Genomic DNA, 13,996 nt, shown 5'->3' with positions numbered 1-13,996 from the left:
CAGGGCAGGCAGGCAGGGTGGGCAGAATAGAATAGAGTAGGGTAGGGTAGGGTAGGGTAGAATAGAATAGAATAGAATAGAATAGAATAGAATAGAATAGAATAGAGTAGGGTAGGGTAGGGTAGGGTAGGGTAGGGTAGGGTAGGGTAGGGTAGGGTAGAATAGAATAGAATAGAATAGAATAGAATAGAATAGAATAGAATAGAATAACAGAGTTGGAAGGGACCTTGGAGGTCTTCTAGTCCAACCTCCTGCTTAGGAAAGAAATCCCACATCACTTCAGACAAATGGTTATCTAATCTCTTCTTAAAAATTTCCATTGTTGGAGCATACAGTTAACAAAATAACAGAATAACAGAGTTGGAAGGGACCTTGGAGGTCTTCTAGTCTAACCCCACTCTGCTCAAGCAGGAAACCCTATACCAGGGGTCTCCAGCCTTGGTCCCTTTAACACTTGTGGACTTCAACTCCCAGAGCTCCTCAGCCAGCAAAGCTGGTTGAGGAGCTCTGGGAGTTGAAGTCCACAAGTTTTAAAGGGACCAAGGTTGGAGACCCCTGCCCTGTACCATTTCAGACAATTTGCTACGATGTAACTCTGCCTTTCTCCCATCACTGTTGGGAAACCTTGATTTCGGAATGGATCTGCTAGGTGCTACTTAGACTTATCTTGTTACAATCCAAGATCCGTGGCTAGCTGCTGGTTTCTACCCAGCGCCACCCATTTCCATGCTGCAAGCTTGGAGGTTCTTTTTTCTCCACGTTGCTGTTGACCATTCGACCTCTGTAACTGCCCGTGGTTGTCCAATACATCACAGAGAGATGGCAAACGTCTGACCATTTGTGATTGTCCTGAACAGACCATTCATTGGAAGGGATAACCTAGTTGTGAAGTAACTAAAACATCACTGAAAATAGTGGGTTACACTCAGAGGTGGGATTTTTTTTTGTTTTTGTTTACATTTATACCCCGCCCTTCTCCGAAGACTCAGGGCGGCTTACAGTGTATAAGGCAATAGTCTCATTTTATTTGTATATTTTTACAAAGTCAACTTATTGCCCCCCCAACAATCTGGGTCCTCATTTTACCTACCTTATAAAGGATGGAAGGCTGAGTCAACCTTGGGCCGGGCTTGAACCTGCAGTAATTGCAGGCTTTGTGTTCTTAATAACAGGCTTTACCAGCCTGCGCTATTCACCGGCCCTTCAGCCAGTTTCTGGATTCAGCCAGTTCGCACCACTTCGGGAGAACCGGTTGTTAACTTTCTGAACAGTTTGGTGAACTGGTTGTTAGAAGAAATCGTTAGGGCAGAGAACCGGTTGTTAAATTATTTGAATCCCACCGCTGGTTACACTGTCCCCCCACGAAGAAGTGGAAGAGCCTGGGGAGGAGTCAAGAGAGGAATCAGTCTGGACTCCTTAACGTTCCCACAAAAAAATCTAAATCCAGCCCCTTTTGATTTCTGTTGACTCTTATTTAGCGGCAATGTAGTGCTGACCGTTTCTCCTGTATAGGCATGATCAATAAATCATCTTAACCGGAACTTAATGTGTAGTCTTGATTCTTCCGTCCCTGACATTTGTTCCGGAAACCTCTCTTGGAAAAAATGTCCATCTGGGTTCAGTTCCAAGTGGGAAATAAGACACTGGAAACATGGTGGCTATTTGGAAATATGGTTTTTAATGGTGGACAGGACCACGTGCCTTGATGATGTTGGGTGAAGAGGAAAAAAAAAAGGGAAGATATGCTGAGAGTGCCTGAGTTTTATACCAGTGGTGGGTTTCAAATTTTTTTTACTACCGGTTCTGTGGGCGTGGCTTGGTGGGCGTGGCAGAAGAAGGATACTGCAAAGTCCCCATTTCCTTCCAATCAGCTGGGACTCGGGAGGCAGAGAATAGATGGGGGTGAGGCCAGTCAGAATTTTTACTACCGGTTCTCCGAACTACTCAAAATTTCCACTACCGGTTCTCCAGAACTGGATCAGAACCTGCTGAAACCCACCTCTGTTTTATACCCTCTCTGGCCTTTTGAATTTGAGTTCATATTCTGATTGGTTGTCAGACTCCCATGGGGCCATGCAGGGGCAGCTCTGTAGGTTGTCCTGAGTCCCAAGATTGGTTGACTCTTGCTGGGTGATGATGTAATGAAAGGGCTTTGGGCAATTCCTACTACGGCTCTGCCTGAAGGAGGTAGATCTTTGTTACGTAGAACGGATTGGCTCAGGCCTTAATGACCCATTGACAAAGGTGGGGGGGCGGGGGGGGGGCAGAGAGCTGCTTTATCTTTAAAACATGTTTTTCCTTTTCTCATCCAGGAAGGTATAATAACCTGCCTTTTTAATATTTCCTGGCTCAGGAGCTTGTCGATTGAAAGGTCGGCAGCTCGGTGGTTCGAATCCCTGGTGCTGCCGTGTAACAGAGTGAGCTCCCGTTACTTGTCCCAGCTTCTGCCAACCTAGCAGTTTTGAAAGCATGTAAAAATGCAAGTAGAAAAAATAGGGACCACCTTTGGTGGGAAGATAACAGTGTTCCTTGCACCTTTGGCGTTGAGTCATGCCAGCCACATGACCATGGAGACGTCTTCAGACAGCGCTGGCTCTTCAGCTTTGAAATGGAGATGAACACCGTCCCCTAGAGTCGGCAGTCGGCAATGACTAGCACATATGTGCGAGGGGAACCTTTACCTTTACCTTTAGAATATTTCATTTTTCTAGGAGAGGGGTGGGTGCTAACTTCCTACAGCCCCCAAAACAAAGATGAATGCAATCCCTCAAATGAAGAAAAATTAAAGAGTTTAGGGATAGCAGTAAGACTGCCAGTAATGGCCCAGCCAGCCCAATCCAGGGGCTGGTGGCTCCACGGCTTCTTAGATCAGTGACATGAGAAGAAAAGGTTTGCAAGAACATAAAAAAAAAAATAACAGGGAGAGGAAGAGAAAGTGAGAGAGGGAGGGAGGGAGAGAGGGACCCATAGAGGAAGCTCATGAGCTGAGTTCTTGCAATGCACTACTCTCTTTTATTTATAGTTTCTCATATAAGTCTGAGCCAAGAGTCTAAGCTATTCAGCATCTTTAAGTAGACTAGTTGCTGTGTCAGCTTCGTTGTTCATGAATAGAAAAAGAAAAATAGGGATCACAGCCAAAGGAGGGAGAAGGGGTGGGAGAAGAAGCCACGATGACCAGATAGGAGACAGTATTCTCACAGGAGGGTGGCGGAACCAATTGGAGCCACAATCTTCATCCACACAGAATGCATAATTTCAGGGCACCTCCTTTGCGTACATTCATGTACCCTATGGTTGCCTTCATGCAGACTGAGGCTTGACCACACATTCCTCCCGGGCTCATAGGCACATAGCCTCCACACCATTGGGAAAGTCCCAGCCAGGCAGGAAGGAGGGGTTAAGCAAAAAAACAGCCTTGAATTCTTCTGTAGCCGCAAGACGCAAAAGCCTGAATCCTGCTAAGTTCCCTGGAATCTTATCTGGTTGTTGGTCACCGCATTACAAAAAAAGATGTTGAGACTTTGGAAAAGGAAGAGCAACTAAGATGATCAAAGAGGCCTGGAGACTAAAACATATGAAGGACGGTTGCAGGATTTGGGTTTGGCTAGTCTAGAGAAAAAAACCAATAGGAGGGACATGATAGCAGTATCCCAGTATTTGAGGGGCTGTGTTGTGTCTGCGCCCCCCCGAGCTGGGGCCCCTGCCAGAAAGTGACTCGGAAAGTGAGGGGGAAGGGCCATCAGGACTTACCTCTGGAGCACCGGCTTCCCTGGCTCAGCTCCTGGAGCCAGAAGCAGGCCAGATGGAGGAGATAACGAGACCTCCGTCCCCTGATTCTTTCCCCCCCCCCCAGGCCATGCCTCCAGACCCGGTTGATGGCAATCAGGCCTGGCTGGACCCTAGGTTTCGTAGGCAGAAGAGGCGAGAACAACAGAAGCAGGGGTGGGGCAGGCCTAGGAAGTGCTGAGTCGCAGAGCCATACCCCACAGAGTATAAAAGCAGCCCTAGCTGCTCTTCTGCTCCGTGACGAGCAAAAATTGAGCTGAACTATTTGACTCGGGGAGAAGTGAGCTGAACTCTTTGACTCTTGGAGATTTGAGCTGAACATTCGGCCTGGACTGCTGACTTCCTGGTTGCCTGGCAACCCCAAGATAAAAGGGAGACTTTGGCAGGCAGCTGCAGATTCCCTGCCAGGACTGATAGCAGCCATGAACTCAATTACTGGCTCGTTTAGCCAGTACGTGTGGCTGAGGCTGGGAGGGGACAGAACAGGCTACCACAAGGAAGAGAGCATCAATTTATTTTCCAAAGCATCAGAAGGCAAAACAAGAAACAATGGATGGAAACTGATCAAGGAGAGAAGCAATTGGGAATTAAGGAGAAACTTCCTAACAGCGAGGACAATTAACCAAGGGAACAGCTAGTCTTCAGAAGTCATGGGTGCTCCATCACTGGAGTTTTTTAAGAAGAGACTACACTTGCCTTAAGTGGTATAGCTCCGTGATGGTGAACCTATGGCACACGTGCCAGAGGTGGCACACAGAGCAGTGGTGAAATTCAGCTGGCTGTATCTGGATTGCGTGATCCGGTAGCGTCAGTGGTGGGAGGTTCCACCCACCTGGCCGGACGTCATCACGTCCCTTTTTTGACCCTCTGTGCATGCACAGAAGGCTCTGTGCGTGCGTGGAGGAGGCGCATGTGCTGACATTTGCAAACCGGTAGGAAAGGTAAGTGAATACCACCCCTGACACAAAGCCCTCTCTGCTGGCACATGTGCCATCATCCCAGCTCAGCTCTACGTGGCGTTTCTTTCGTGAGCTTCTGTTTCCCTGCAAACGATGAAACAGAAGCTCACGAAAGAAAAAAGATCTTAGCTCTTGCCGTGCTGCCAGTGTTGGGATGCCCCACTTTCCGCCGGCCAGCTGGTCTTCGGGTCCCTGTTGCACATGCACACATGTGCATGTGCATGCGCACGTTCACGCACACATCTTTCAGTTTGGGCATGCACGTGTGCACAGTTTGGGCACTCAGTGTCTAAAAGGTTCGCCATTACTGGTATATGGGGCTCCAACAGGGTGGGCTTTAAAAATTTTAGCGAGGGACTCTCTGCCCAGTTGCTGGATGGGCATGGCCAGGGTGGGCGTGGCCTAGTCGGTCTCCTACATCACAGTGGGGGGGGGCTTTTTGCCCTCCCTGGATTCCGGAGGCTTTTCTCGAGCTTCTGGGAGGGTAAAAATGGCCTCCCCAAGCTCAGCCCCTGTTTCCGGCCTTCATTGATGTCATTTTGCGATCATGGAAAGGAAGACAGCTTGGGTGATATACCTTAAAACTCCATTGCCTTGGTAAACTAGAGAGAGATGGAGCGGGAGGATCCTCCTTTTTGCCACGTGACTAAATATTTTCGTTGTTGTTGTTGGCTTGCTATAAATAATGGAAATATGTTTATTTAAAGGCTATCCAACGCGGAGCCCAGGACATGAATCGGTAAACAAAATGACGTCACAAGAATATCCACTTTAACTAAAAGCAGAGAAAGCAGTAGTTGCTGTATAATTAGAGTGGAAAGGTTTTCTGAAGCTGGTGGCCTCTTCCAGATGTTTTTGACTGCGATATTCAGCATTTCCAAGCACTTTAATCAAGGCGGAAAGTCTGGATCTATGTTTTTCAACCGTGGCCATTTTAAGACGTGTGGACTTCAATTCCCAGAATTCCTCAGCCAGCCAAGCCAATCATATATATATATAGGTCTTTGGTTGTTCGGGTTTTCTCCCGTGTAAAATTGGAAGTGTCTTGGCGACGTTTCGACGAAGTCTCATTCGTCATCTTCAGGCTTCAGCTTTGTGCTTCTGGGAGCAATGTGTGATCGCAGCTGTTTTTTTCGACTTCGTCGAAACGTCGCCAAGACACTTCCAATTTTACACGGGAGAAAACCCGAACAACCAAAGACCTATATACAAACACCCGTGAAAACCTCAGAAAACAAATATATATATATATATATATATATATATATATGTATGTATGTATGTATGTATGTATGTATGTATGTATGTATATAACCCAGCATGTAATGTTTATGCTTCCTTAACATTGAATTTACAATGCTACACGATGGCTTATATTTGGATTAAAATTAGAAGCACCTCAGACAGGGCTGCTAATTAGCAGAGTCGGTTGAATAAGCTTTCCAAAGACACAAAATGTACAAATATAGCTAAAAGTTTATACATACTGTATACATCAACGTCAAAGAAAAATAACATACATGAGGAATATAAAGCAAAACAACCCATCGTCCGCAATTCATGACGGAAGTCAAAGTCCCCTTTTCACAGATAGGTATTTGTAGTTTTATAACGTCCAGAAAATATCAACAGTGAAGACGGGTGGATGGAATAAAAACAGAAAAAGAAATCTCGTATTTCTCTAGTTGATGGCTATGATGGATCATCTTCCATCAGACTGCTGTCTTCCTCATGTTTTGGACTACAAAGCCTCTTATCCTCCAAAGCACCACGGGGCAGGACAAGAAAAAATGGGGGTAGGGGAGCTTATTAATGTTGTGCCCCACCAGTGGCCAGTGGAACTGGTGGCAGACTCAGACAGTGAGGAGATTGGGGAGGAACATGGAGTCTGGAGAAGGCTCTGATGAGGGTTCTGTGTTGGAGGCAGAGAGGAGGCCAGGGCCGTCTGACAGTTATCAGCTGCCTTCGGAGTCGGAGATCAGTGGAGCAAAAGAACAGCTGGAGCCTGTTCCCGATGTGTGCATGCGCAGAGCTGCCAGGAGAAGGAAACAGTTAAGGGCCGACTTGGGAGTAAAGGCACAGGTGGCCGGTAAATGGCCCCTCCCATAGGAAGGGAGAGGCCATTATTCTCCCAGGGAATAAAGAGGAGCAAAAAGGGAGTGGAGTTTTCAGGAGACAATTAGTTCGCTTAATTGGTTCGTGATTCTCAGAGACTCCTTGCCAAGTACAGCAGTTGCGTTTTGAAGATATCGGCCTGGCAGGTTTCCAAGCCAGATAAGGTCTGTGTTTGTAAATTCACCGTGGAAAGATTGTTTGCCGTGACTTTGCTGGATGTGAATGAGGGGAATTCATAGTGACTTAATAAAAAGGGGTTTTGTCAGGGCAAGGAGTCTACTTTGTGCTTTGGGGAAGCCTAGGTCAAAACAGTTAGAGAAGTCCAACCTAGAAGTAAGGAGAAATTTTTCTGATAGTGAGAACAATTAACCAACAGAACGATTTGCCACCAGAAGTTGTGGGTGGTCCGTCACTGGAGGTTTTCAAAAATAGATTGGACCAGTCTAGACTGGGATGGGAGAAGGTTTCCTGCCTTGAGCTGGAGGTTGGACTAGTAAAAGACTTCCAAGGTACCTTCCAACCCTATGATTCTATGTTCTATGGCTCCTCACCTGTTGCTTATGAGTTCCTAATCCACATGAGTTTCCTAAACCAAATTTGGAAGCGTTAAGGTTCTGCAATGCATCTGAGGGACTATTGAAGACTGAGGTAGCTCCTCCGTGGAAGAAGCCATCTCCTTCCTAGATTTGCTCCTAAATGAGGTACCGCTGTCTTCAAACAAGGTTCTCCTGAAAGCAGCCCTTATGCTGTAAAGAGTCAGCTTTCGGTGGAAGTCCACGCCCATGAAAAAGTAAAGGATAGGGTTGACACAGCTGTTGAGGTAGGCCAGGAAGGAAGAGAGCGGGAGGCCAATAGAAAGTCCTAGGCCTTTCACGTCCGCCAACTTGAGGAGGAGGAAGATGTGATATGGTGCCCAACAGAGGAAGAATGTGACCACAAGAACCAGGATGACCTTGAAAGGTTTCTTGGAACGGAGGGAAGCCCGTCGTCTCCTCAGCACTACAACAATGATGCCGTAGCAGACCACAATGACGGCAAAAGGAGCCAAGAACCCACAAATCAGTCTCAACATATAGATGGCCAGTTTGGCGGTTTCATTTCCCTCCAGGGCAAAGGAGCACTTGGTCTTGTTAGACTTGTCGATTTTTATGCCACGGTAGAGGTAGAAAGGACTACTTGTGGCAATGGCCAACAACCAAGCTCCGATGGCAGCGACCCATGCCAAGCGGCTGTCCCGGTGCCTTTTGGTCCATATTGGGTAGGCTACACAAGTTGCCCGGTCAATGCTGATGGCAGCTAAGAGGAAGACGCTGCCGAACATGTTGAGATACTTGACGAAGCTGTTGCCTTTGCACAGGAAGCTTCCAAAGGGCCACCCGTTATCAAAAGCATTCTTCAAGAGAGGCACAATCCGGGTGACCGAGAAGAGAAAGTCAGCCAGCGCAAGATTGAAGAACCAGACACAGCTGACGGTCCGTGAAGCCTGACGGGCTGTGATCCAGAGCACAGCTCCATTGCCCAGGGAACCGAGCAGAAAAAGAACTGCGTAGAAGAAGATCTGAAGCATGTCCATTAGCCGGCTCACGTCCAACTTGGTATCCGAGAATGATGGCAAGGATGCATTGGAAATGCACGGAGCGGTGCAATTACCGTTCATGATGCAACAGGACCTTACAGAGTGGGAAGATTAAGAAGCCAGGTGGTCTTTCTTCGGTCAACAAAACCTGGAAAAGGAGAATCAATGTTTTAGGATGTGTCTTTTTTTAATCTTTTTTCCCATTTTACCAGTGGTGAAATCCAATTTTTTTTTACCACCAGTTCTGTGGGTGTCGCTTGGTAGGCGTGGCAGGGGAAGGATACTGCAAAATCCCCATTCCCCCCTCACTCCAGGGGGAAGGATATTGCAAAATCCCCATTCCTTCCTCACTCCAGGGGAAGGATACTGCAAAATCCCCATTCCCTCCCCACTCCTGGGGGAAGGATATTGCAAAATCCCCATTCCTTCCTCACTCCAGGGGAAGGATACTACAAAATCCCCATTCCCTCCCCACTCCTGGGGGAAGGATACTGCAAAATCCACATTCCCTTCTCACTCCAGGGGAAGGATACTGCAAAATCCCATTCCTTCCCCAGTCCTGGGGGAAGGATACTGCAAAATCCACATTCCCTTCTCACTCCAGGGGAAGGATACTGCAAAATCCCATTCCTTCCCCACTCCTGGGGGAAGGATACTGCAAAATCCACATTCCCTTCTCACTCCAGGGGAAGGATACTGCAAAATTCCCTCCCCATTCCTGGAGGTAGGATACTGCAAAATCCCATTCCTTCCCCACTCCTGGGGGAAGGATATTGCAAAATCCACATTCCCTTCTCACTCCAGGGGAAGGATACTGCAAAATCCCCATTCCCCCACCCCACTCTGGGGCCAGCCACAGGTGGTATTTGCCAGTTCTCCGAACTACTCAAAATTTCCACTACCGGTTCTCCAGAACTTGTCAGAACCTGCTGGATTTCACCCCTGCATTTTACTAATCCTATAGTCTAGTTTTGCATTACTATTGCACTAAAGTCCCCTACAACACAAATATTTTCATATCTTCTTATGTAACTTTTGGTAAAATTCTTCTTGCTTATTATTTGGAGCATATATTGCTATCAAAAAAGTATCTTAAAAAAGAGGTTGTAGAAAAAATGCTTTTAAAAAGCTGTGACGATCCCAGCTGAGCCACGCGATCATCAGAGGCTTTTTTTTTTTTTACTTTTAAAAGAATTTTTCAGCCAAAGAAAAAATGCTTTTAAAAGGAAAAAACAAACAAACCTCAGTTGATCACACAGCTCAGCTGGGCATGGGGGATGGGCAGGGATTTTTGCTACCAGTTCTCCAAACTACCCGCTGCCATCGCTACTGGATCTGGCGATCCGGTCCGAACCGGGAGCATTTTACCCCTGGACTAAACTCAATAGATAAGGCAACAGAATTTTATGATAGCCATATTGTCACAACTGAGAATCAATGTTATTTGATTCACAATTTCTACAACAGCAAGCCAAGGGGGAAAAGCAATATCACTCAGGCCATGCATGTTTTTCTCTCACGTGCTGCTCCGCAAATTCATCACTAGATGGTAGAATTTCAGCATCTCTAATCCAACAACTGGATGAACTAGCGACAAAGGAACTTTTGCCAAGCTGAGGGGAATCACCAGACATGGTCAAAAGGAGGAAGGAAGAACGGGGTGCAATCCTTCTCCATATCTACCCTATAGAAATATAGGGCACTTCTGCATTTCCCAGGGGTTCAAAGAATGAAACTGCTGACGGTGCGAGTAGATGGTTTCTGAGAGCGGTAGCTTCTCCAAAGTCAGAAATTTCAAATCAAAGGAACTCTTGAAGAGAAGATGACTTACATTGTAGGGATGAGATTGAATGCCCAGCTGTAGCATCCGATGCTTCTAAACATTTCTATAATATTTATCTGTCAATTTTAAATGGCGGCCAACTTCACAAAAAGCGTTTCTGGAGCTCCGTACAACAATAAATTAAAACGATAAATATATCACAACACTCATTATTTAAAAAAAATAAATTAAAAGCTAGAAAGCCCAAGAGTGAAGAATGTGAACTTCGGTACTGGAGCTACTTCAAGATCTTACCAGTTCTCTGAGATCCTCAGATTTAGCCAGGTCTTGAAGGCCTTCTGGAATATTAACAGGGATGGAGCTCACCTCACTTTAACATAATATAACATAACATAATAACAGAGTTGGAAGGGACCTTGGAGGTCTTCTAGTCCAACCCCCTGCCCAGGCAGGAAACCTTACACCATTTCAGACAAATGGCTATCCAAAATTTTCTTAAAAATTTCCAGTGTTGGAGCATTCACAACTTCTGGAGGCAAGTTGTTCCACTTATTGATTGTTCTAACTGTCAGGAAATTTCTCCTTAGTTCTAAGCTGCTTCTCTCCTTGATTAGTTTCCACCCGTTGCTTCTTGTCCTGAGGAAGAGAATGTCTCATAAGGCAGAATAGGACCACCTCCCAGGACCCCCAGATATATAACTCCCTAACAAACAGGACTTGCATCTCAGATCTAATGGAACGGACAGATATGAGACCAACATCAGATGTTATACATAATGTTAGACCAGTGTCTCTATAGGTCCAGGCTTTCCTGTTATACTTGAGTACTTTTAATTATCAAAGATCTTCCATTCTTTTTTTTTTTAAAGAATGGGAGGCGAACTCAGGTAGGGAAACGTCTGTAGAGTTTCTCAATCACCAGGTCAAGTCGTTGACTGACGTTTAGCTGTACAATTTGGGATGAACACCCTTTGAATGGTGTGGGACTAGGAAGGAATGGATTTCCAGAGGAAAAAAAAAAGGCAGACTACAGGACCCAGGAGCAACACTGAGGTGACCCTGAGGACACAGATCAACCTCCAAGTGCTTCAAGGACCCTCTAAAAGGATGCAAATGACCAGCTCTCTGCAAGGAAGGTAAATCCTTTCCTTCCTCAGCTGAAGAAGCTTCTTGGATGAGAAGCAAAATGTCTTCAAAAGTAAAAACCAGAAAGTCCAGTTGCCTCCAGAAAAAAAGCACCTTTGGGACAACCATGATCTGGATGACTGAGACTCTCTACAGACTTTTAGCTATACAACTTGGGATGAACAGCCTTAGAATGCTGTGGGAGTAGAAATGGATTTCCAGAGGGAAAAAAAAAATGCAGACTACAGGAGCCATTTGCACTACTCAGGTGACCCTGAGGACACAAATAAACCTCCAAGTGCTTCAAGGACCCTCTAAAAGGATGCAAATGACCAGCTGTCTGCAAGGAAGATAAATCCTTCCATTCCCCACCACCCCAGTCAGAGCTGAAGAAGCTTCTTGGAAGAGAAGTGAAACGTCTTCAAAAGAAAAAAACAAGAAAGTTCAGTTGCCTTCTGAAAAAAAAACACCTTTGGGTCAGATTGGGAAAGTTAAGTAATACTTTAACTGACTTCAGAATTCCTAGTTCTTTGTTAAAGTCACTTCCACGTTAAGCTACTTGAGCTCCTTGTGAAGAGAAATGCCCCCATATTTTTGTGTACATTGCACAACGGGGCGGGTGCCGCCAATATCTAATATCGGGTGCCGATATTAGAAAGTAGCTATACACCTAGCTCTAATCAAGCTGTTTTCCAATCCAGACCAGCTGCTAAAATCAAGTCAGCAAATCACATTGGAGTACAACTTGCTTGGTTATCGCAATCACGTCCTTTGTCATGCAAGACCACAAGACTAGAAACTTTCATTCTTGGGTGGCTATAAATCTAGTGGAACACGACAAGAGGTGACCGAGCAGAACCCATCTCTCAAGACAAAGCAAACCAAAACACACCCATCCCAAGTTTTGACAGTCCATTGTTGTTCTGGAATTTGCACAGTTCCCCCAGAAGATACGGTGCCCTGGATCAGACCCTGAAATTACCTGTTTTAGGCTGCAGGAATTACGCCTTCTGTATTTCTCTGGGCTTTCTTTACAAAAACAAAAAAAAAGCAGATTTCTTGACTGCCGCTTAGTTTCTCCGCCTGGTTGCGATTTTGGACCTCATCCAAGGCCAAGATTAACTCCTGCCGAAAAGAGGAACTTGTGGAAAAATCTCTTCCTGCTAGATGCGATCACGCAGAATCTCTCCACTGCTGAAGATTCGCCTCCTGACTGGAACGATATGCCAGGCTGTGAAAAGCGACGGGCATCGTCGCAAGCTGCCCAATTCCGCAGAAGGCAAGAAGGCTCTTAAAATAATTCCCCGAGAAGAAGGGGAACTAAGAGTTGAGAAATGTTGTCGGATGGCAGTCTTGGAGAGGAGTGTCTTTTGATAAGGGAGGGCTGCTCCTGTGGTGGCTTAAATTGAATTCACTCGACATACGTCATGTGCGCGGATCAAGCCGGGTGGGTGTGAAAAGCCACTCGGCAGCCACCACCAAAAGCAAAGGCTCTGTTCAAGTATTTTTGTCGTATCCCGGCTGATTTATTTCTGAGGAACCACATGATTTACCAAACATCTGTGATTCAAGACAGCCCTTTAACATATTCCATGCTACACTTTCCATAATAAATGTGTCACTCCCAACCTCTGGCAAGCCACGCAGAGCATACAGTACCCGTTGCCCTATCTTGGAAGCTTCAGGAACGGTTGGAGACGGTCTCACCTGTCCAAACGTTTCAAGACTTGCTGAGTCTTTGGACTCTTGTCACCTCCTCTGAAAAAGAACCAGCTGGGAAGTCCTTGCAATCTGCTGATGCGGCTCGGGAATGACCGATGCTCCTCAGGCCTGCTCTTCAGCCATCCGTAAACGAGTTGCATCTTGTTGCTGGAGATTCAAGGGTTGGGTGAACAAGTTCGCCCGATCTCTCCTAAAGCAACTTATCGGTGGGGTTTGCACGTACAGGAGGGGCTCAATTTATTTTGCTGTTTGGGTTGATGGGAGGTGCTTTAGGTCCGAGAGATTCCTGGTTCGACCTCACCCTCAGCCACAAAAATGAATTTAGACCTATCTCTCTGCATCTGGACGCCATCTTCGATTGCCAAGTGCCTGAATTGTGATCGTGTGACCGTGGGAGGGTGTGAGAGTCGGTAACTTCAAGGATGGGCTGTAAGTCACTTTTTCCAAGGGCTATTGTAACTTTGAACTGTCATTAAGTGAAAAGTCGTAAGTGAAGGACTACCTGTATATCAGCCCCTCCTCTAGCTTTTCAATCACCCAGATCCCAGCTCAGCATCGTTCCATGCAAGAAACTTCCTTCCTTCCTTCTTTTCTTTTCTTTTCTTTTCTTCTTTTTTCTTTTTTTCTTTTCTTTTCCTTCTTCCTTTCCTTTCCTTTCCTTCCCTTCCCTTCCCTTCCCTTCCCTTCCTTTCCTTTCCTTTCCTTTCCTTCCTTTCCTTCCCTTTCCTCTCCTCTCCTTCCCTTTCCTTCCTTCCTTTCCTTTCCTTCCTTTCCTTTCCTTTCCTTTCCTTCCCTTTCCTTCCCTTCCTTTCCTTTCCTTTCCTTTCCTTTCCTTTCCTTTCCTTCCTTTCCTTCCTTTCCTTTCCTTCCCTTCCCTTCCCTTCCCTTCCCTTCCCTTCCCTTCCCTTCCCTTCCCTTCCTTTCCTTTCC

General features: G+C 46.1%; 1 protein-coding gene across 2 annotated transcripts; it reads right to left on the bottom strand.

The window, feature by feature from the left end:
* Positions 1–6,220: 6,220 nt before the first annotated feature.
* On the bottom strand, positions 6,221–13,772 carry LOC131204158 (chemerin-like receptor 1). Of its 2 annotated transcripts, none has more exons than XM_058195056.1 (2): positions 12,327–13,772; positions 6,221–8,584 (listed from the first exon to the last, which is right to left on the bottom strand). In XM_058195056.1, exon 2 carries the CDS (start codon positions 8,515–8,517, stop codon positions 7,447–7,449), a length of 1,071 nt encoding a protein of 356 aa, XP_058051039.1. In that variant the 5' UTR covers positions 8,518–8,584; positions 12,327–13,772; the 3' UTR covers positions 6,221–7,446. The 2 variants fall into 2 exon arrangements, with proteins under 2 accessions (XP_058051039.1, XP_058051040.1); XM_058195057.1 differs by lacking the exon at positions 12,327–13,772 and adding an exon at positions 10,514–10,580.
* Between the last annotated feature and the right edge of the window lie 224 nt (positions 13,773–13,996).

The sequence above is a fragment of the Ahaetulla prasina genome, chromosome 10 (assembly GCF_028640845.1).
Source record: "Ahaetulla prasina isolate Xishuangbanna chromosome 10, ASM2864084v1, whole genome shotgun sequence".
Classification (NCBI taxonomy): Eukaryota; Metazoa; Chordata; class Lepidosauria; order Squamata; family Colubridae; genus Ahaetulla; species Ahaetulla prasina.
The sequence above is the reverse complement of the archived record's forward strand: the minus strand, read 5'-3'. Positions and strand labels throughout refer to the sequence as shown.